Source organism: Rhea pennata, chromosome 8 (genome assembly GCF_028389875.1).
Source record: "Rhea pennata isolate bPtePen1 chromosome 8, bPtePen1.pri, whole genome shotgun sequence".
Classification (NCBI taxonomy): Eukaryota; Metazoa; Chordata; class Aves; order Rheiformes; family Rheidae; genus Rhea; species Rhea pennata.
The window spans coordinates 17,428,296-17,452,382 of record NC_084670.1 but is presented as its reverse complement, the minus strand read 5'-3'; the positions used below and the strand labels follow the sequence as shown (position 1 = coordinate 17,452,382).

Below are 24,087 nucleotides of genomic sequence, written 5' to 3'. Positions count from 1 at the left end.
GGCGGCGAGGCCTCCACCCTCCCGCCCGACGAAATGGAGATTTATTATCCATTTTAACTCGTCTTTCATAAACGTCTGTCAGCGTCGCGTTACCTGGCGCGCGGCGCCCGTGCCCCAGCGTTGCAGCTCTCCCGGCCCCGGGGCGCCGGCCTCCGCGCGCCGCCGCCGCACGCGGGTTTAACTTGTGGCTGCGGTGTCAGAGGGCCCCCCCGCCCCTCCGAAGAGTGCTGTTTTATAAAAACATCATTAAAAATGTAATTATCTGGCTGATCCTTTGGAAAGTCTGCGATTGTTCGCAAAAGACTCGCCGCGCAAGCTGCCGCCCTCGCCTGTGCTGACTGGGGCGGTCACGCTCTCGTTTACAGCTGTGCGTCACTTCTACAATATATTTAGTTTTGGTACAAGTTACATATAAAATTCTTACCGAGCTTAATGTTGCAGCAAATAACACATATAGTAAGAGAGTAGGATTTATCGCTGGCTGTAATGTCACAGTACATATTCTAAATATATACGGTGAATGATATACACACACACGCACACGCAAACAAAATGGAGTATATTTAGTTTAGGAAGTGATGAACTGTGTGTGCTTCCGTTATTCTCGTTTTGCGTGCAGGAGAACGGCGATGCAGGCGGCCGAGCGCTGGCTCGGGCCGGCCCCCGGGAGACGCCGCGTGCCGGCCGGGAGCCCGGCGAGGCTGCAGCCACGACGACGCCCGCAGATCCTGTGACGGCCGCTAGCTGCCACCGGCAAGTATAAAACATTTGTCAAGCTAAAACATCTCCTCTAAGATTTTTTTATTATTCAAACTTTTTCTTGAAGAAGGAAGTGGCATTTTTTCCCTTTAAGTTCATGGGGAGGGGGAGGGGGTTCTGAGCTCTCCAGTAAACACAGAGGCAAGAAGGCTATGCTTAAATAATTCATCTACAAATTTGCAATATCTTTTTGAACTACAGCAATTAAACGGAAAATAGAAAAATCGGCTCAGCATCCTGTTTGGATGTAATTAAAGGTATAATATCTGCTCCATTTGAATACTTCAGTGCTTACCCTTCTTAAAACAACAAATAAGAATAGTAGCTCGTTTGCAGTACGTTTTTTTTCAATCCATCTAAAAAGACTAACTGATGAAGCAAGAATAATAATTTTTAAGTGTTTCATAAGCACTAAAATACCAACCACAGCTTCCGAATGATTGCCGCGGATTCCAAGTCTGCGGCGAGCTCAGTAGTGAGGGACACGCTCCGCGGCAAAAAAGTGCAAGTCTTCCCGTATTTTGTATCAACATCTTGATATTGCTGATATAATTACCTATCAAATGCATCAGTGGAATGAATAGCACAGGATGTCCCAAAATATGCAAGTCACATGCATATCAGCCCAGTCTTTTAGAGGCTGTTTGAAGCCTTTCTCTTTCTTTCGCCTTTTTTTTTTTTTTAAGAATGATCCTGCATTCATTGCTTCTTTGTTTTCAGTAAGCAGCTGATGCTTTTACAGCACAATAAAATTACACTATTCATAGGTGGCTTATGAGTTTTCAGTAGTTTTTTTTTCCTCCTACTGGACATGTCTCCACTGCTTCTCAAAGAAATTGAAGTCAGGTGTGAAGTTAATATCTGCCTTGTTCATTTGTTCTTCTGCAAGCAATCAAGATTTCCCCAAATCACAGGGCAATCTCTTGTCTTTCGAGAGTGAATACAGGCCCTGTTCTCTCAATTTAGTTTAACAAAACAACTGGCATAAGTTCAATGGAAGCAGTGATTATTCTGAGAGGTTACGGCAAACCACAGACACTGTTAGCGTAAGGCCGGTTTGTAAGATCCCCTAAGAGGAAAAAAATATATGGCTATTTCGAAGCGTAATTAACGGCCTGTTCCAGCAGCGTGAGGCACAAACGTCAGCTGCTGGGGTGCAGAGGAACCTGGCTGCGCAGCGGCTGCTTCAGCACCCTGCGGGCTGCCGCCCTCCCGGGGCACCCTCCCCCCCCGCCGGCCGCAGTCGCTCTTTGCAAAAGAGCCAGGTTCACGCTACCTAAGTTAGCACTGCATTTTGAAGAAAAGTTTTGGAAGAAGAAGTGTTTTGTTTTAGTTAAGGATGTAGCAGCAAAAAAAAAAGTCTTAAAAAAAAAAAATCAAAGTTTTTTTTAATGTTTAACATTGGGGGTACACATCTAATGTTGCAGGGAACAGAATTAATCAGATATAAAAATGAAAATAAGCACCAGTGATAATACACAAGGGTGGGGGAGCACTGTGGCTTAAGAAGCCTGTATCCGATGGGTGAACTTGAGAGCAGTTCAGGCCCAGCTTTTGCCATCGTTACTCAGCACCTGATGTGCTTCCCCAGGTGTGAGTCTTTTGCTGTTTATAAGCCTAAGCCCTTTGCAGGCTGGGGCCAGCCAAGGCTGGAGAAGAGGTGCGAGCGTTTCCTGGGCTCCTTGTGTGCACGGCCTGGCCTGGGCGCACTGTTGCAGGCACCCGCCCCCCCCGAAGCGGGGCTGAGAGGTGCTGGGCTCTCGCCAGCACAGCCTGGTCACTGTGACCCTAATGCCAGAACAGCTGTTAAAAACCACACACCCCGGCAAAACCTGGCTTAGTTAAAAAATACCCACTGCAGGGGGAGGGGGAGAAAAAAAAATCCAACATGGTCTCTGCAGTCTGCAGCGAGCAGGATCCCCCAGGCCCAGGGTGCGGGCGCAGCCCAACCTCCTGCGGGTGAGTGAGTTGCTGAGTGTCGGCTGGGCTGGTTTCACTGAGCTTTACGCTAAGGCGCTTCAGCCCCCTTCGCTAAGGGCGAAGAGCATGTGCGTGCCCCCCGCTCTGCACCGGGCGCTGCTCCCTGCCGGCGCTGGGGCCCCGGGAGCCCTGCCCAGCCGCCTGCCTTGTCCCTCTCCCGCAGGTGTGAGGGCGTCCATGGCCTCCACGGTGCAAAAATGCAGGAACCAATGTTAACATTTCTCAGATTGGTGAGGATTAAGGAGCAGAATTAACCACTGCAAAGTTAATTCCTCTTTGGGCTCTTACAAAAAAGTTTTTAATTTGCACCCAAAATTTGCATTTCAGGTATCAGGTCACCCATGTCCGGCGAGGTGCAAGGCCAGGGCTGCGTCCTGCCCCAGGAGGCACCAGGCGGCCTCAGGATGTCATGGTGGATCCACAAGTTGCCCACAGGTAAGATGAGCTGATTGCATCCAGTAGTCTCACCTGCTGTGCAAACATGTAACTATGGCTGTGTTGGATAAACTTCTGCTTTTTATTAAATATATATATATATATATATTATATATATATAAATTGTATATATACACACACACACACACACACACACACACACACATATATATATATATATATATATATATATATATTTATAAGGTAATTGGTTGCTTTGCACTAGCCTTTTAGTAGTCATGACTGGGGAGCTGTTTGCACTGCTCTAACAAGCCAGGACCTGTTGCAGGTTATTGGCTCGCGGCCCCCAGTGTTCCAACCACTTGCTGCAGAATCAGTCTGAAGTCGGAAACGTCCCCGGCAGGAAGCGTGCACATCCCTGCTCACACTGCAGCAGAACCCAGTAATCACACCGGGCCCGGAAAGCTGTGCAGTCAGCTTGCGGACGGCCCCAGCTCGCTGCAGCGCGGCGGGGCCGAGGGACCGAGGGACGCAGGCGAGCAGGCTGCGCTCCACCGGCACTCACTGCTCGGGCAGCACGGAGATGAGGTGGGAGCGTCTCGCTGCTTAGCATGCAGCCAAGGCACTGCCAATCTAAAATGGCTGATCAGTAATACTTTAATTGCAGTTTCGTAGAAACAAATTGCTATTTAATTGCAATAAGCTTTTCGGTGGCTTCGGTGGCCTGACAGTAGGCACACACCTGGTACTGAAAAACAACAGGCAGCCACGATGCTTAGGGGGCACTCCATGTGCTGCACGCTCGGGTACTGAAATTGCACCTAGCATGCACCATTTCACACTAAAGCAATTTAATACTTAAAAACTATATGCATAGCTGTCCCAATCTCAATTTTATATGTTATTTTAATAGAGCCATTCAGAAGATACATCCTTGCAAAGAGCCATACTTCTGATATGTAACTACTGGCCAAAAAAACTGATAAATATTTTAAACTAAAATGACCTTCTGAAATGTCTGACAATACTGCAATACTGGATATCAAGTCAGACTACACTGATTATTTTTTTTAGCATTTACACTAAAATTAGATGCTGTAAATTTGCTCAGTGTTAACTAACAGGGAAACTAACTCAGTGTGGTTAATATTCTAAAGATGTGTCTTAATTTCATAGGCTTCATTTTGGTAAGACATTCTCATTTTGTATTTCATAAGATACTGCATAACCTGTTAAAATATTTAAAGATAAATCATGTAGGACTGAAAAGACAGTATCTTGTTGCAAACAGAATTTGGTTTGGAAAGGCTTAATGTCCCACTGCCTGCCAGGATGCGTAAATCTCATAACTAGACAGCTGGATAGGTAAAAACATTAAACCCATTTAGAGGGCAATCTTTTTACAAAATTGTTTCATTAATAAGAGTGACAATTTATATGATTGAGACATTTAGATGCAGTACAGACAATGCATTTTATCCAGGTTCACTAGGATGATTTCAGATTAGTAATATTTCCTTTGATTTTTTTTAACAGCATTCATTTTTGAAAGTGAGGGAAGCTCTTACTGAATGATTATTTGTGTGACTTTTCAGCAGCACTAAATGCAGAAGGATGTATTTCAGATTCAGTGTAGCAAATGCATGTGATAAAAGGTGAACAAGTGCGTGTTTTTCCTCACACTTCTCCTTAAAAAAGTGGTTTTTCACATAAGGACAAACCTAAGTGTTTCCAGCAGCTTTTTATCCACACCTAACATCCCCATTAGAGCCTGTTTTATTGTCTGAAATGCCTCTGGTTTCAAGAAAGCATTTTACCTAAAGCAAGAATACTACTTAAATATGTCCTATTGTATATTCATAGCTCCATTAGTCCTCCTCCAATTTAGCACATCAAAGCAAAGGCTTCATCACTTGCATGTGGATTATGCTAACATGAGTGACATTTGTAATCTTATAGGTCTGCAACTTAAGAAATGCTTTTAAAGTAAGCTATTAAATAGGTAGCTGTGCTTTACAAACGAGTCATATAATAGTTTATTTAAAGCCTTTAATGAACTTCAACCTCTACATCACTAAATGCTATACTACATTACTTACTAGAAGTTATTAACTATCTTCTTAGCACTTCTAGGTTATATTGGACAACCAAAAATCCGTACATGTTAGATTTAAATACTGTACCTTGAGTATTTATACTGAAAGAATATAAAAAGATGTCTACAGTCTCACTAATACTTAAATGCCATATTCATATGACTTCAAGTCTGTTTTCAAAGAAATTCAAACAGCACAATTTGGAGGACTCTACCTAAAGACTTTAATGCCACATCAAAAAGCTTAGAAACTTCTTTAAAAAAATATGTAATTGCATTTAATTTAAAAAGGCATACATAGCTTCAGTACTTTTATTACTGCATACATCATGCAAGCATTCTTTTGTCTTTTATATTCAATATTGTACATTGTCGTTTTCATTTCTCTGAAAGAGTCCTATTTTTTCCAAGCACTGAAGTGTTAAAAGCAGAAATTCAGCAGACCTCCAATATAGTAGAGGTCAAGAAGTAGGCTCTGAGAAGAATCTTGCTGTTGGTTGTTTAGACAGACAAATCTATAAATCAGCTTTTTGTGTATCAGCATCACAACAAAAATAAGTCAACCTCGCCCTGTAACCAGGCAAGCTAAATGGTGAACACCTTCTTGAAAACAAAATTAAAAAGGAAAATATAATCACGATGTATTTCAAATTTATTAGTCTCCTGTAAAAGTAGAATAGCTACCAATATTGATGTCATGAATTGCAACAGAGGCACCTTCTAGGTGCTTGCAATTTCCTGACCAAAAGCATACAATACATGGTCACAGATTAATTTAATATGCTTGCTGCAAATGTGAAAAGTCAGGATTTTTTCCTCAAAATTATTCTGCATTTATCTACCTGTCAGTACCTACAGGGAAAAACCCACTAGACAAATTTCCTCCCTTTCTAATTATAGAGGAGGCTTCATAGTTTTGAGGGATTTTTTTTTTCTGGATGACAGATTGTGTTTGAGATCAGCTGGTTCTCAGAAATCATCCAAGAAAATTTCTTTTCTTTCCTTAAGATCACAAGTATTAAAAAGTTATCTCTCTTATGTCAGCAGACACAACTTTGTGTTGTTTACACACAATAGCTACTGTATTACTTTTAATGAATACTCAATTCTGGTGCTAAGCTCAAAGTACTTCTTGCATTATTTTTACTCTTGGACCTCCTGGGTATACACACACACACCCCCGTGCACCTCTACAGAGAGCATCCTGTGAAAAGGAACCGGATGGAAAGAGATCATAATATCTATACATGTACCACAGTTCACTGCAAGATGAATTAGGATATTTGCTGTTATCAGAATTAAGAATCTCATTGCAAAATAAAGATCAGTTTGAAGCAGTGCTCTGTTATCTTTGCCAGGAGTGCCATGGTTAAGTAGTTTTAACAGACTCTTTACACGTTCAAGACAAAACAAAAAAAATCTCCGAACAAAAAAAGCTACTTGTAAAGGTAATTACTAAATGAGGTTTAGTTTCAGTCATGTTTTGAATGTAGTTTTTTTTTTTTTTTTTTTTTAAAAAAGCACCAGAACTGCTAAAACCCATACTCAATTCAGTGTTTTTGTTTTACTTTTTTATTATTTAAATACACCATACTAGAGCAAATGTCTCTGAAAATATCACAAATAAAAGATTTTTCTTCATTCAGCAAATTAGAAGTAGGTGAAAATTTCTACACAGTAGCTGCTATGAGCCTGACCTTCTTTTTTTTTTTCTTTTTTCTCTTTTTTCTTTTTTTTTCTCTCTTTTTCTTTTTTTTTTTTGCCATGGGAAGTAGCAACATTAGGACAAAAACACTTACATGCATACATACATTGTATTTTACAGAGATACAATAAGTGTTTGTGATAGAATATCACAAAAGCCACATCTTTCCTTTATCTCATGTTCAGTTTGATTGAAACACATTTCCTTACAACACTTAAATATACAAAGAGCAAAGAGAATGTTGTTAAGGTAAAACACAGGGTACAAACTCTGGCCAGTGCCCTGCTAATTGTTAATGAGGGTAGAAAGCAGATTTCAATGCTTCTTTTAATTAGCTTCATTAGTCATCTTCCCCACCCGCCCCCCCAAAGATGTCCTCCGGTGGATCTTTTTTCATTTTCTCTACAGTCTCCCATTAGCCCAGGTTCATGGAGTCCTTAATGTTCATATTCAGTCATTTTAATACACCAATAAATGTGGGAAGGGCAATCAAGAATAAAGAAGGTGCAATGGTATGGAGCTGGCATTGATGCTAGCTACAAAGGTGACTTGTCTACTTGGAGACATGGGATCCATCTGTGATGAACAAAATTTGAGATGAAGGCACGCATTCTGCATTACTCTGACCTTTTAGCAGACCTGTAAAAAATAAAAATGTGTATCTTAGCTAAAATGCTAAATTTGAGATAGGAAACTACAACATGACTGATTTTGTCTGTTTCTTATTCACTAATCTTTTTTTTTATTAGATTACTTTCCAACTGTGACTTGATTAAAGCTTTCTACACTATCCATTCATACTGATAATGTTTCAACTCCAAATAGCAAAAAGCAAATATTTTTCTGCAGTTTGACTACGAAGAGCAGACAGAAGAAAAAAAAGGCAACAACAGTAAATAAGTGTACTTTCTGGTAGCAAATTGTACAGTGAATAAGGTGTTTTTTTTTTCTCGGCCCATTTTAAAAGGGAAGAAACATTATGCCATGCCTTTGAAGAATCTAGCAATATGATCTTATAATTGGAAGAAATAGCAAATAAGAAGTACAGCCAATATCCTCCTAAGGCAGCTTTGGTTAATATGTTGCATTGCATAAGAGTTAAATATAGATATTTCAGGATTTTTCCCTCCCATTTAAAATTCCTCATCTGGTGTGTTAGTTAATGTTACATAAACATTTTAATATATGAAGTCAAACATGTGCTTTCACACTGGTGTTAATGAATCGTGATAATTAAAAATGTCTAACTCAATAAAAATCTAAACTTTCATGGATAAAGTAGAAATGATCATCCATAGTCTTCAAATACAATCTGTTTGCAATTACCAAAATGAAATAATATATATTAGATTTTTATGGTTTTTAAATGACATTTTGCGCTTCCCAGGAAGTTCTTTTTTCACCCTTTCTCTAAGTTACTAAAAGCCTGAGGTCTATTAGTAACTGCAACCCCCCACTTTCAAGCTAATTAAAGTAGTAGAGGCTTGGAGGTTTAATTCCCCAGAGCTGAAGCTCAGTGTGAGAAAGGTAATTTGTCTGTCCAGAACAAAGATTAGGGAGCAGCCAGCAAGCATATTTAATAAATGAGCATCAAATATCTTCCACTATGGACACAGACAACACCAATTATGTAACTACAAGGGAGTTGTTGAGTGATATGTAAACTAGATTTTTAAGATCTCCTCTAAGAGATGTAATCTAACTCATACTTTATTTAAAAGTACAGAGGCTGGAGAACACCATTTGCTGTGAACATTGCCAGCCAGTGGAAAATTTACACTTTTAGTAGCTGGTAATACTGTTGCAAGCAAGAACTACTGAAATATTACCTAAGCCAAAAAACAGAGAATTCTCTACAAACCACAGTGCAACCCCTTCAAACATCCTGGCACAAAGGACATCACAAACTGGCACTAATGTGCTTGCAGTACCGAGTTTAGATATTTTCTTTTTCTTCTCAAAATACACTGCAACTGATCAGAAGATATAATTCACATGCTCCAAATCGACTTAAAAAAAGCAAAAGGCCTCCCTGGAATAGCCAACATCACTGTATTTGCCTCCTTAAAAGAAAAGTCAACCTTTTAAATAAAGTTAGGTCATTCAACCTCTTATGCTTGCACCAGTCATCAAGATACTGTTGTCTTTATGTAGTTTCCGTGTTAATGTAAGTTCATAACTGTCAACTTCATAAAAGTAACAAAAAAGTTTTTTAATGCAGAATATGTCTCAATCTCCTCATCTTAATAAAAAAAACCCTGTGAATTCTGCTATGTCTGTAATATCTAGCAGCAGAATAACCTGGAGACTGATTGAGCTTTCATGTTTAGTTGAGAGTATTGTATCTATTACAGCCAACTCTGTCAAAGTGGAAGAACATTTTTAATTAATGGCCCTAAAACACAGAGCTTTCTGGAAAACGTTTCTGATGTTTACATCCTTATATTGTTTAAAAGCCATCACACAAAATTCTACTTTTTTGACACCCATCCCTTTAGTTTCCAGATCTCTAGAAACCTGACAAACCTACCAATTAACAACTCATTTCCTCAATTGTATTTCACTTTTCTGGAGTTCAGGTGCTCCTTAATTCCCATCTGAATACTAGTAGGAGGACTTACAGTATTTGTTAGAGAGATATTATAAAGGGGAAAACAAAAGCTATAATCAGTTTCCCCCTTAATACCTCTTCATCTGCCTCACCTTGGTCTGTAGCAATAGAGTTAATAGTCAGTGACAGCATTTAAGAGTTTCCTCTGCATTTCGCTTCTACTACTAGGTATCTGCAATCGTGAGCTCTGCAAGCCTCATCTAATTTTACTTCTCTTTTCCATGTTCTGTGTTCCTCATCATGTCTACTGCTTTTATTCAAACTAAATCATTTTTAGGTTTTGCTAAGGCATAGTAAGAAACTGATAAAACTAAATGACAATTTAGACACCTATTTGGAATTACATTAAACTTTACATTCATAGGAGACAAGTGGATAAACCACTCTCTCAGAATGGTAAACTTTTTACTGCAGTGTATAAAGATGGATGGTTTTACCTGTATTTTGAAATGGGATACCTACAAATATTCATTTAACAGATTCACTGCTAGCTACTCTGTATTACAGATTTGTTTCATTAAAATTCACAAGAGTATAAATCTATGAATCTTTAACTGTATTTGTACTTCCTTGAGGAGAGGCTGCACATTCTCCTCCAATCTTAATTATCTTTGTTCTGCCTAACTATATGACTTTTGTACTCAGCTCTCTCTTGTCACCTCAATTGACAAATTAAGTAAATAAAAAAGGTCCATGTTTTATTTTGATGTAATTACATTCGCTGTATAAGACTCAAAAGAATACTTAAAATTAATCAGTAAATTTATGCACAGAAAAAAAGCAAACATGGATATTGAAATGTAGCAACACAACAACACAAAATCATAGAAATTAAAAACCAGTTTGTATTTTCTTGTACATATTTATCCACTATGTAGAAGCATTAAAAATTATTCTGCACATTACAGAATAGATAAGCCTAACATTTGTCCCAGATTTTTTTAATCTTCCAAATTCATATTTGCAGATAAATGTTATTTTTTGTGATCCTTACAGACATTAATGAAGTTCCTATTGTAAATCTATAAAGAATTACCAACTGAAGTGTGCACTTTTTGTTTCATTGCAATAACTCAGTGCTGTGTGATTGCCTGGGTTAATGATGAAAAAGCCAAATATACTATCAGAGCTGATGGAAAAATCTATCACCAATCTGAAATTAAAATTCATCTGTGGTCAATAAGATTTAATATCCATGCAAGTGGCGCTGTAAAGAGTAAATGAATCAATGTCATCAATACATAATCAGTATGAAATATGATGTGAATAAAATTATGTGCAAGAGTCATACATTCACTCTTTTCTGGACCAGGGTGGAATGAACAGTCTCTTAACTCAAGGTTGACAGTAATTGTTACAAATTAGGCACAGCAGTTATCAAAATGCACTCACTTGCATAGCTTTAGGACTTATTAAGAAGATTAAAATAGATCTAAAACTATCTAGTTTCAGGACAACTGTTGATCAGATTTTTTTTCTTCTCTATACATTTTGTACAGTCCTAATGTACTCATTTAACTGGAAACCAAGAGCACAGAGATGTACAATCTGTAGTTTAGCTATTAGTGTTATAGAGCGATAAGAAAATAAGAATTTGGTTTTAAAATCTGAGTTAAGACATGTAAGTTATGACAGAGAAAATACTTCAGAAAGGGCCCCCAGCATATTTCCTCAACTATAACTTTAATATTAAAGTGAAATACATTGGCTTAATTCAGGAACCTTCTTTTCACAAGACATTTATTTCCACATTAAAGGAACTAATTTTCCTTCCGTAGTAAAGTGCACTCTTCTAGCCCTTAATTTCAATGTTATAAAATTATAAAATAAAATGCTTCTCTTTGTTAAGACAATTTGTATCAGTGTACGTTCTCTATTCCACTTTCATATATATAAGGAGTTCAACAGCTATACAGATCCACATGCTCAAACCTAAACAAACTGACTCATCTTATATGTTATATTTAAAGGGTGAATATTTTTGCCCAATACCTCATGTCTAAGTTAACTATGTTAAGTTCAGTTGTTTAAAGGCCCCCCCCTGGGGAGTATCCACTATTAGGCTGAAAAGAAATTGATCTTCATTTAGCTCTAATAAAGCTTATTAGTAATTGTTGAGTATTCACCTTCTGGTCCGGCAGTAGTGGATTACTCTGAAGTGAATTCAAATGGCCATTGATGAGAGCTGTAGGTCTATCATGTTCACAAAATAAACTGCCATTGATGTAGTGAAACCGATCTCCTGGGACCAGGCGATTCCGGCAGGTAGAGCATGTAAAACACTAAAAAATAAAAGAGACAGCAAGTGAAACTACAGCACAAATTAAGTATGCTGCAGGTTTGAAAATTACACTTCAGAGACTGTAAGTACAGTTGAGCTATGGAGCTGCTTGGTTTCTAGTATCTCCAAAAATAGCATTAGTCTTACCTGTTGGGACTATGCAGTACATAACTCAAGTATAGTTTTACCAATTATGAGGGGACAAAGCTACACACAAAAGGAAGCTTAATAATATATACTTGTATTTTTAGCTATTGCTTTTTGCACTTTGTTCATAAGCAGGTGCAGATTAAAAACAAAAGAAGCAAGGCACTACAAATATGCTACTAAAAAAGATACAGAAAAAAAACTCACCTTAAGATGATAGACATTGCCCTGTGCTCTCATGACCAGCTCGCTAGCAGGAATGGACTGTCCACAGGCACTGCAAGCACCACTATTTCCAAATAACCTGAAACAGAGGTGATAATCATGAATAATTTAATACACAAGGGGCTGTAAGCATTTTTGCGCATCACTGCAATGGTTTATTACACAACTATTTTGTCTCTGACTCTGTCTTCCAACTTGCTTATGGGTTGTCATATGAAAAAGTATATTTTTGTATAACAACTGGTAGCTTCACCCTACCTTGGATGTGGTTGCACAGGATTTAATCAGAAATATTGACTTACACCTCTAGAAACACAAACAATTCTGTACTACACACATTTTATCAGATTACTGAGTTCATCATAAAAAAGATACAATTCATGACTGGAGTTTAAATGCATTGTGTCCTTGAAATTATATGAAGAACTCTTTTGTACTTTAATCATATCTTGAGATATGAGTCATCAAAAGGGTTAAGAGGATTTGATTGTATATCTAAGAAGACATCATGCTCAGTGTATTGAAACTCCAGTAAACCTCCATCAGTGCAGAGTTTCCATTAGAAACTCTCTGCTATCCAGGTTGATATATAATGTGTATGGGTTAACCTTTTCAATCATGGTGTCAACACTTTAGATTTGCCTCTGCTCATCTCTTTCATCCTAACCTTCTCTCTCTCTTGATAATGAAATGCTTGCTCCAACTTCCCTCTATCTGCTCCTGAGTCCACAATTTAGATTACTTCATCTCTGCTAGCAACAAACTGAATGAAATTTCGATTTGAGCAGAAAGTAATTTACCGGGATCTGGACCCATTTGTCATCATATCTCTCTGGGTGTTTGCTGTATCACTGCAGTTTTCCTATGCAATCAAATGAGACCACAACATCTGCCATGGGGGGGGGGGGGGATATACAGTGGGGGAGGGGGTAAAATAGGCAGAAGAGTGGTGAAGCAAAATATATACATAATTCTTCAAATCCATTTAAAGGCACAACACATCGATTCAAAATATAATACAATAATGATTATTGAGCTCTACTTTTACAGGCTGTGTTAGCTAGAATTAGAAAACCTTTATTTGCTCTTGCGCTTCTCTAACATACACAAATATTTATAAAGAGTACCATGATCATTTCACAGTAGAGAAGGAAAGTGAACTAGCTGGCAGGGTCACAGACCCACTTTCCTGCACAATGTAAAACATAGTAATAGGATTTACAAATTAGCGTATTGGTGTCATAATAAATATTAATATTTGCATCTCTTTCCTGTCCAAATAAAGTCATAAAATTCTGTTTGTGTCAACCTAGGAGACGCATTACAACAGAATACCCGTAATCTGAATGATTGCAGTGTGCCTCTGTATAAAAATAATTGCTTTGAATTTTCAGAATCTGAGCTTGCAGAGGAGGCTTGTCATGTTCAAACTACTAATTTGCTGTCGCCACTTTATTGAAAATAGCCTGTAAGTTGTTATTAAATATATCGACTGAACGACAGAGAGAGTAGTAAAACTGCCCCTTAAGATGGCTTTTAATAGGAAACTGAGAAACAAATTTTGCAGCAGCATCGATTTGAAGAGTTCAATCAAAACTCCATTTCAAAACTAATTAGTCTGAGATCCACGACACATTGACACATTCTTGCAGAATCACAGTGGTTACAAAGGGAAAGCTGAACTAATACATAGTTAGGACCCCAAGCCAAACGGACTATACTGCCTAGAATCTACGGGTCCATTATTATGGCATCTTCTAAATTGGGACCAGTTCCGAGTAGTTACATGCTGTATTAAGGTTACTCCCAAACCTTTACAACGCGCGTTTTTCTTGCTCCATTATTACTAGTAACAAAGTTGGCGCACACGTGCACGCGCACACACACACACACACACAGAAGTGTACGGGAGGCACTTCAAGAGGAAGGTAGCAAGACATAGTCGCATTTCTAGAACCAAGATCCAAAAAGGCACTACTGGGTAGGGTCGGGGCAGGAAGACAGAGTTCCGCAGATGAATTGATAATGTTACTTCTCCTGGAGAATACAAATATGATCAGCTTCTTCTCACAACCCTCTATACAATTGCACCAGCAACTAAAGATGCAGCTTTTTGGCATATCAGTCTCGTTGCACTGCTTTTCTTTTTTAAGCACTCATTTCTTATACAAGACTCTCTGACTAGAAGTAGTTTGAATGTCTGTGAATTTTAATAAGTGGAGTCAAACTAATCCAGCAGCTTTCCACACATCTTTCTTTTTTACCTACCCATGCTTCTAGTACATTTCTAGGTTTTGGGAAATAACTTCAGGTGCAACCTTCTGCTGAAATTCCTAAAAATTGCTAAAAATTCCTAAAGTTGAACTATCTTATTAAAGCTATCTAGTACTTTGTATTATTTACCAGGACAGTTAAGCTTGTTTTTCCTTCTCTACTGTTACAAATGGTTTTGTAATATCATTACCAGGAAAAGGTTTTATCTTTAGAATAATGTTATTCCTTCCTACCAGTAAAGGAGGTCCAGCACTATAACTATTCTTTACTGAAAAAAAAATTGTTTCACGTGGTTTCTGAGAGGCTGGAGAGCTAATTATCTAACCAGGGGGACTGTCCAGGACAGTATTTGATTTAAAAGGCTTGAGGCTTTAGGTGCTCAATTAAGTAGCTATCGGTCTCAGACTGGACTTTAATGGGCTCTTTTCTCTTTAACTGCAGCAATGGGTAGAGATACCCCAGGTCAGGCTAATTAAAGCCAGGGGACTCTTTAATTGTGATGACAGAATTGGTTTCAGTTTCCTCTTTGGGTCCTCAGTCCAAGAAGGTCATTAATATTTCAACATTTGGGCAATGCAATCAATCACAAACATCAAGAGGTTCCCTATACGGACAAGGCAGGCTCTTCTACACTTAACAGCGTGGTACTGAGCCACCTTAAATTAACTACTGTGTAGTTCCAACATAGCATTCCCCACACCCCCGAATACACAAGTACTCCAATTTTTTTTCCCTGAACATTCACAAGAGTGTGAATGAAGACAGCAAGAAATCTTTTCTGTCCGATTTCATGTCTTGCTGCTCAAAATTTGATATCTGTAGAAACAGATCTCTGGCTATTATAACAAAAAAGAATATTCCAAGTTGTTTCCAGAAGTGTAGAGACAAACAGATTTAAGTGCTGTAATTCCTGCACCACACGGTACGTATTTGTACTCACAAACATATATCCAAGTCCTATCAAAGAGAAATGGACACCCAAAACTACTGATCCAGAAGTGATTGGTGTTTCTGTAGATTTCCTATATTTAATCTAAATTCTGCACCAGCTATATTAAATATAACAAAGAAAGGCAACACAGAAATTATGCCTGGAGCCAAGTCCATTAAAGGTACTTCAGAATAACTAGAGACCAAGCACCTTAAAAGCACCAAAAGCTATTGATACTTAAAAGGGGGGCTGTGCATAATGGCAAGTGCTGCATTAGAGAAGGGGAAGAAAAAAAAAAACAGCCAAATTACGCTTGGTTAATTCAGAGTAACAGATCTGCCCCCAAGTGAATTGGAGGCCTTGAATTAATTCTGTTATGACAAATCAAGATAAACGTTCCCCCTAAATTGCATGCGATTTAATTAATTTTTGAGATCCTGGGTTTTTTTTTTTTTTTTTCCTAGCTAATAGTTCACATGCTCCTGTGCTGTCATTGTGCTTGAGTGGGCAGACTTCAAAGTGATATTAAATAACCAACTATTAGATTTACCTAGCACGTCCTATTGGAAAAGTGCCATTTAATTACCTAGCCTGTTCAATTAAAGGGACAGCATTCCCTGAATATAGCAGCTTGCCGCTGATTACCAGGGAAATGAACTCGCAGCCCGGCAGCCCCCTCCTCTCCCCTCCCCTCGCGGCGCGGCGCACACTGCGGCGGCGGCGGGCGGAGCGGGGCCGGCGCGGCCCGCGGCGCGGCCCGCGGCAGGGGCCGGGCGCGCGGCGCCCCGGGCGCGCTCCCGCGAAGGGAGGGGCTGCGGGCGCTGCCCCTTTAAGGCGCGCCTGGGCAGCCCCCCTCGCCTCGCCTTCCCCACCACTCCCTGCTCGCTCTTAGAGGCCAATTTTGTTAATTAAATGTTTTGTTTGCGACGCGGCTCTCATTCATTTTGGACACGTCATTCGGAGCAGATCTAAGCCAGGGACCAGATCTCATTAGATAAAACCTATCAGAACTAAGAGAAAATGGAGGAGACACTAATTAAAGCTTTTAATTGTGTGGATTCACTGCCACGCTGCTGCTTTATCTGGCATCTTAAGGTTGGGAGGGCTGCACTCTGCTCTCCTCCCTGCAAACGCCTTTCTCCATTTCTCGAGGTGGGGAGGCAGGGAAGGCCCGGGATTTTTGCCTCCCTCTCTTTTCCCAGGAACCTCGGCTTTCAGTGAAAGCTGCTGCTGTAGCTTGCCCAGCTCTGCAGCTGGCTCGGTGGTGCTTTGGTGGATTTTGGGGGTGGGGGTTGGGGGAATATGTTGTTTAAACAGCAACAAACACGCACAACGTCAGGTGGTTAAAAAGCTCATTAATAAATGGCCCTGTAGTCTTGGCCTGTAGGAGTCAAGTCCCTTCTACCTGGCGCCTGCCAGGGTGATCAATCCTCCTCCTCATTTCGTTAGTGCTGTCTCCCGTGCCCCCGTGTCGCCAGCCAGGACCTGTGCCTGCCTGCAGCTCTTGCTCTGGGCAAGGAAACGTGCCGTGACACGCTGGGGCTGGGGAGCCCCGCAGAAAAGTAAGCGGGGGGGGGGGAGCAGAGGGGAAGCAGAAAGATTCGACACCGAGCGGGTGGCGTCGACTCCAAGCCAAAATGAGGCCATTTCAAGCGAGAAAGGGCAAGGGCCTCACTCACACCAGCACAACCCCTGTGGAAGCCTGCAAAGTCCACTTCCACCGGAGAGCTCCAACTTAACTCGGCCCTTGCATGGCCAGGCTGTCTAACCCCACCTTGAGTGTTTGGTGTCCAGTTCAAGTTTCAGCAAGCATTTGCCCGAGTTATTTTTATAAGTCAAATTACATAGATCCAAAGAGAAGTCAGGCGATAGAACAAGATCAACTCAAAACTCTCATCTGATAAAGCATCCTATTTCTAATCGCCTACATTAAAATAAACGAGTATTAATTTTTGGCAACACAAAACCAGAGGATTGTGATAAGCTTGCCTGAACTTGCCTCTAGGATACAGTGGACGCATCTTCTCTTTTTAATTAGGAGTAATCAGACATGAGGGTTTGTTTGATGGTGTTGGTCGAGTGATGAATCTGTACTATTCAGTGCATCTTAACAGTAGTGTCAATTTTTCCACTTCAAACGACTCTTTCCCTAACACCGTTCTGCTCTATTTAATTACAATTCTGCCAGGCTTAGGCTTGTTGCTTAGGATGGTGACCAAAAAGCACCATTAAAACCCCACACATGCTGATTTCCTAGCATTTGTCTCTAAAAATACCCCCCAAAACTAGAGAAGTTAATGTTGCATTTCCTAAAACAGGTTTAGAGCTGTGTTTCTTAGTTGATTGAAGATGCAGCCATGTATCAGGACAGAGGCTGCATTATCAGAACAACAAAGTCTTAACTCCTTTTAGACTAATGATGTCTCCACATATTTAAAGAAATTCAGTACAGTGCCAATCTTTCTATCTCAGTAGAAGTCAAGTTTTACAACAAACTTGTAACATTTTGTAGCCAACTCATTTTCAGAAAATAAAAAAGTGGAACTTTTCAGCCATTAGGGAAAAGAAAAACTTGGATTAACTCTTGGTATTTACTGTATGTAAGAAGTCAGAAGCATTTGAAGAAAACACATTTCATTTTAACTAAGCATTTCTGTTATTCCAGCAAGGTACAGGGCTTTTTGTTGTTTTTTTTAATTACTGAATGTTGAAATAGAACACCTACTTGAAGCATTCATGTGCATCAGTCTATCAAACCATTTACTCAAATTAAATGTGTAATCCTTCAAAATGCCTCCTTTTAAATTAATGAGTTTAAGTAGCTTGAGTTCACCTGAAAAGATCCTATGGGCACCTGACCTCATGAATTCTTTCTATTAATTATATTGAAAACTCACTGGAAGGGATACTCTGCATAATCTTACTGTACCCCAACAGATGCAAGATTAGTAAGGCTTAGTTCCCCCTACCCAGATCTGCAGCATTTGAAGTGAATAGCTTACAAAAGGAAAGAGATAAGAAATAAAGGGCAAGAGCATATCCTTTCCATCCCTTCCGCTGCATTTTCTGTGCTAGAAGTTAAGAAAAATGTTGGTTCAAAGCTTCTACGTAACAATGCGAAGACAAACATTACCCCTGTTTTTGGCTGTAAGTAGAATCCCTGGTCCTCCAACTGATGGTTAATCAGCTCTTTCACAAGGAGAACAGAGAATGAGTCATTCTGTTTCCACTCAAAGGAGTTTAAAGGTGCTTATGTAAATATCATAATTAATCAGATTCTAAAGGCAGGCATTTCATTATTTAGCACCTCTGCCACAGCCTTATTTAAGCCCTACGATTTTTAAGCATTTACCGTTCAGATATGCACGCTTCTCCTTCAGCACTACAACAAAGCAGATTAATTTAGCCTCTCTGATTGCTGTTTATTTTTAGTTAGGACTTGTTTTGTGCTGACAAACCACTTTAAAGTTACAGTCGTCGTGCCGCCTCCCCCCCCAGCGCTTCCCGCCGCCTGGCAGCCACAACTGCGCCCTGGGCGAGGCGCTAGCCCGGCTCGCGGCCCTCGCACACTGCCGAGGAAGGGGGCGAGCCCCACCGAGCCCCGCACCGGCCCGGCTGCCTTCGGGCTTCACGGAAGCCGGGAAGAAGAGACAGGGAAGAGGGAAAAAAGAAAAAAGGAGGGAAGGGCAAAAGCTTCGCCCGGCAGCCTGCCGGGGTGAGGCCGGGCGCACCACCCCCGCGCTCACCTGATGTAGTCGTTTCTGCAGAGGATCATGCCGCTCTTGGTGTAGCAGGACGTGCCGATGTCCCCCAGCTGGGCCTGGCAGCAGGAGCACTTGAGGCAGCGGCTGTGCCAGTAGCTGTCCATGGCGTAGAGCAAGAAGCGGTCGGCGATCTTCCCCCCGCAGCCGGCGCACCTCTTCCACGAGAGGGAGCCCGCCGTCACCGGGGGCGGCTGCGCGCTGCCGCCGGGGTTCACCATGGCCTGCGGGAGAGGCGGCAGAGGCGGGTCAGGGCGGCCGCCGCCCGGGCGACGCGGCGGGGGCACCGCGCGGCCGGGCCGGGCCGGGCCGGGCCGGGCCGGGGCGCCGCGCTCCGACTCCGCGCGGCGGCGGCGCGGCCCCGCTCCGCGCTTGTGCCTCTGCAGCTCACAAGTTAGCAACAGTCCCGGGGTTTGTTTTGCTTTAAAAAAGCGTGTGAGGAGTGGAAGGAAAAAAAAAAAAAAAAAAAAAGTTGTGAAACTGGTTTTTCAGTTTCTGAGAGACTCTCCGGGCGGGGTAACGAGGGGCTCGGAGCCGGCTGTCCAGACGTCGAGATATTTTTTTCTTTTTGAGATACAAAAAGCACCCAGAGAAAACACTCCAGACTGAGGACACCGGCCCGAATAATAGATCATTGAACTTTAGGACTCCTGTTAACTTCCTACACAAACATACTCAACTTTTGTCTCGCTAATCTGCCCTTGATCAGCAGTTTAAACGCGAAAGCTTTGTTACTCAAAAAAAAAAAAAAAAAAAAAAAAAAAAAAGTTTAAAAGTTTACCGACCATAGGAAAGCAGCAGAATAATGAAGTGCACCGCTCAGGCTGGAGTTAGTCTGGCTGCCTCCAAAACTGCTAGTAAGGGCATTTTTCACTTTCTAATAAATGCTTTATGCAAGCAGGACAACTCAGAGATAATATAGGAATCAATTCATAAAGCTTACTCTAAACCGATTAATTTGTTGCCTTCAATCCAGAGTCCAATAAACTCCTGGTGTTCCTCTAGTCACTTATACTATAAAAAGATCAAGTTATTTACTGCCAATTAAGCAGCATGTTTTGTCTTTGTCCTTTGTAAGCCGTATGTGCTCATACCGAGGCATCTGGCTATCTGCTAAGGACGCCCAGGCTGATACCTCCAGCGCAGCGAGGGCGAACTTTTCCTGCCACTGGCCCAACTTGGCTTCAGGAAAAGGAGAACTCAGGCCGATTTTAAACACACATTTCCTCGGAAAGAGTTCCTGAAGGTATGTCCAGTGACCGCACAATAAACCAGAAGAACTGCACCAATTAAGCTGTAACAAAAACCCCGAGACTTTGGAAAGAAAACCACTCTAAAAGCCATTAGCATTGCATTTATCCGAACGCATCATATACCTTTATGTAAATTGATTTCTGATGCATTTGTTCAAGGAATTGCCTTTTGTTACAGTTTCCAGCTACAGCCTAAATGAATCTGCATTTCCTGCTATGAGCCTTTAAACCGTTTCCCTACGCTTTAAATCACTTCGGATTTCTTAAAAGAAAGAAAAAGACTCCATGCTAACACATCACCCCGTCTTTGTCGAAGGCAAATACGTATAAAATGGGAAACGTTACACTGAGAAAACCATCCAGTAACCCCATTAAGCTAAAGCTCTTAAGGACAAGCAATACCTTAATGCTGATTAAATCTAAAAAGATGAATCAAGAGGACTGACCAGAAAGTGACTCCCTTGATAACTAAGGACGGGCCCTCATCAAGTTTCATTTAGAGTTGGGGGAAAAAAGCTTTTAACTTAAATAGGCTTACTCTAGTAATTACACAGCCAAGCAATTTAGGTCCTGGGATAGGAGTCAGTGAAATAGAAAGCAGAGCTGGAAGCTAGAGGCAAAATACCCCCCCCCCCCCCCTTTTAACAGCGTCTCTGGTGTTTTTTTAATGGAGACCAAGGGAGGGACAAGCGGAGAGCTGGCAATTTGTAGTACAAAAATGGATGCTTAATTCATGTCTTGGTTTTAATTAGGTGATTCACCGGATTTCTCCTGGATTGAAACAAAAGACCGTGCGGGGGGCAGGAAGGGAATTGGAGAGGGGAGAAAGAGAGCTCACTTTGATGTTTTCTGCCACTGTTTCAGAGCAGTGTTTACTGCGGGGGAAGCGGGTGCCTGGCGCGCCCCCCCCCCCCCCCGCCCCTTCCCCTCAACGCACAGCCGAGCCCGCTCCGCTCAGCAGCCCGGCGAGCGGAGCGCAGCCCGCAGCCGCCGCCGGGCTTTGTACGCGGGCACGGAGACGGCGACAATGCCGGGCCCGCGGCTCCCCCCGCGCAGCCCCGCGCAGCCCCGCGCAGCGCGGGACGGGGCCGCCGCCGGCCGCCCGGGCACGAACGCTGCAATAACACCCTTAGCGATTACCAGCACTTCTTACCTGCTTCCCCTCTATATTGCAAAAGGCCGGGGAGCAACGCCGCTCGGGGTCACCGGGGAGGTTTTCTTGCGAAGCAGCAGACCCAGCGCTCGCGCTCTCACAGGGCTTCGGGAGCGCTGGAGGAAGCCCCCAGCCCGGGAAGTGGCAGCCCAGGCTGGAAAAATATAGCTATTGCTACGAGAGGCGTCTGCCCGGGTCCTTCCTCCAGCTCGCACTTCCCGGGAGGGGAGCTGCAGAGCTCAGTCCCTGCCGCTGAGCTGCACACGCAGGGCGCCGCCGCCGCTCGCTGCTGCAATCGCCGGGTAAGTTTGGCAATGTGGCTTCACTTTGTATCGCCTCCCCCCCGCCCCCCCACCCCGCCCCCTCCGCTGGGCGCCGGCGGCTCCCGAGCCTCCCGCCGCGGCGAGTCGGCCGGCCGCGGCCCGCCAAGGCGCCGCGCCGCGCAGGGCAGGGCGAGCCGGCGAGTTTGAGAGCGGCCGGGCGGGAGCTGCGGCCGCGGATCCGGCGGCGCCGGCAGGACCCAGGAGGAGGCCGCGGCGCGCGCGCGTGCGAGCGCGTGTGTGAGTGAGTGCGCGAGTGTGAGTGCGCGAGTGTGCCGGTGCGTGCGCGCGCGCCCCGCTCGCGCTCCCCGCTGCCCCTCACACATGTGTTACTGACAGAGCAGAATCCCAACTGCACTCCAGCTCGGCTCCGCCGTCAGCCCGCCTCAGCCAATCCGCCCCCGGCTTGTTCAGGCGGAATAATAAAACCTGCCAATCGCGGGGAAGACAAAGGAATGAGTGAAAGAGGAGGAAAGGGGGGAAAAGAGAGCGAGAGGGAGACGGGGAGGGGGGAGGAAAGGGGGCAGAGGAGGAGGAGGGGAAGGGAGAGGCGGGAGGGGGTCAGGTGGGAAGCGGCGGCCGCTGCCGCCGCCCGGGCGGGCGCGGGGTGGGCTGCGGGGAGCGGCGGCCGCGGCCGTTAGGGCGCCGCGGGCGGCCGTTAGGGCGGCCGTTAGGGCGCCGCGGGCGGCCGTTAGGGCGCCGTTCGCCGGCGCCAGACCCGCTCCCGGCCACCAGTTGAGAAACTTGGCGGCGAGGGGCTGTCCCGGCTGCCCCTGGCTCGGCCAGCTCCCGGGCGGCGGCCGCCAGGGCCCTTGGCGGAGGGCGCCGGCGGTGGCGGGCGGCCCGGGGCGGGCTCCTCGCCCCGGCCCCGCGGAGGCGCCGGCGGTGGATGCCGCGCTGCGCGGGCGGCGAGCCGCGGGGAAAGCGGCCCGCTCGCCGCCCCCGCAGGACGGCCCTCCCCCCCCCCGGCGGGGGCTGCCGCGCTTGGTGAAAATCCCCCCGACTGAAACCGGCGGGGGGCTGGGCTTAAAAATCCACGTCAGTGTCGAACCCGCTGTAATTAGTACTCCATAAAGATTTTAAAGGGTTAAACTGCTGCAATCGGCCGGCAGTTAGCAGCACTGCTTGTCATTCAGAAAGACAACTGCATTTCTGGAAGAGAAGCCGAAGTGTGATAGTAAACCAGAAGTAATACTCAGTAGTGACACTAGAAAAAGATACGTATATTAATCGCAGGTGTTCAAGGCCTAAGCACAGCCCGCACGATAAGCAAAAACACAGCACCCTGTGACAGCCCCCACCCTGCTGAAAATACTGAAAGTCTCTGCACCGACACGGTAGTTCGTGGGCACACTCCCTGCAGAGAGTAATTGCTGCAAGCAGTGGGTTTGCGTGCCTGCCAGCACAGGCCCTCGCCTGCTATCGCCCTTAGCGCCCGTCCGTCATACAGCGTGGGCAAACGTCTCGCAGAGCTAACTGCAGCTGCAGAGTCTGATATCAAATTATACACTTCCAGGTTCTGTTCACAACCCCAAACTTCCTAATACTAGTTTCTTGATTCCAGACTGCTGACGTAAGGAACCGCCGGTACAGCCAGAACGGTCGGACTTCCCTGTCACTGCAGGAAAGCGCAAGCGGCTGCTGAGTGTGCGCGGAGGCTAAAATTGATGTGCCTGACGGTAGCGGCTAGTCCTACACAGCGACAGGTCGTTGCACGGCTTGGATGGTATAGCTAATTGCTGTTGTCAACTAAACATTTTATGACTGCAGTGTGACTAAATTACAAGTTTGTGTGGATATGCTGTCTCTTGGTTGCCCAAGACAACAAAATAGTTAAAACCTGTTCCTCTTAAAGTCTAGTGCAGAGGCGATATACTGATACAAGTATCTGAAATTTTAGCCAGGAAAATTTATTTACAAATAAATGCATTTGTACTAAAATGCAGACCAACTTCCCTCTGACAGCCCGACTAGTAAATCCTGGCTCGGTAATCAAAATCCAGGTGTACTTTAACCACAGCGCCATCTGTGGGTCCCCTTTATGTCTGCATCCGTGGCCTGTGGGGAACTAAGAACTGCGCCCAGTAACCACTTAAAATTTATACAAAATATGTCTACCTAGGAAAAATTTAAGTGGGAGAATGCAGGATAGCATAGATGTATTCTGTTGTTACTATATATCCAATAAAATATTAA

General features: G+C 43.3%; 1 protein-coding gene across 1 annotated transcript; it reads right to left on the bottom strand.

Moving 5' to 3' along the window:
• Positions 1–5,430: 5,430 nt before the first annotated feature.
• LMO4 (LIM domain only 4) lies at positions 5,431–21,926 on the bottom strand. Its single transcript, XM_062580950.1, has 5 exons — positions 21,572–21,926; positions 19,151–19,389; positions 12,182–12,278; positions 11,673–11,828; positions 5,431–7,574 (listed from the first exon to the last, which is right to left on the bottom strand). Exons 2-5 carry the CDS (start codon positions 19,384–19,386, stop codon positions 7,566–7,568), a joined length of 498 nt encoding a protein of 165 aa, XP_062436934.1. The 5' UTR covers positions 19,387–19,389; positions 21,572–21,926; the 3' UTR covers positions 5,431–7,565.
• Between the last annotated feature and the right edge of the window lie 2,161 nt (positions 21,927–24,087).

What these genes read in the sequence shown, in the direction of transcription:
- LMO4 (XM_062580950.1), bottom strand. Translation starts at nt 19,386, where the DNA reads ATGGTGAACCCCGGCGGCAGCGCGCAGCCGCCCCCGGTGACGGCGGGC. An exon ending in TGCAGAAACGACTACATCAG is followed by an intron (nt 12,279 to 19,150) that starts GTGAGCGCGGGG and finishes CCTCTGTTTCAG; the next exon opens with GTTATTTGGAAATAGTGGTG. An exon ending in GCAATGTCTATCATCTTAAG is followed by an intron (nt 11,829 to 12,181) that starts GTGAGTTTTTTT and finishes TTTATTTTTTAG; the next exon opens with TGTTTTACATGCTCTACCTG.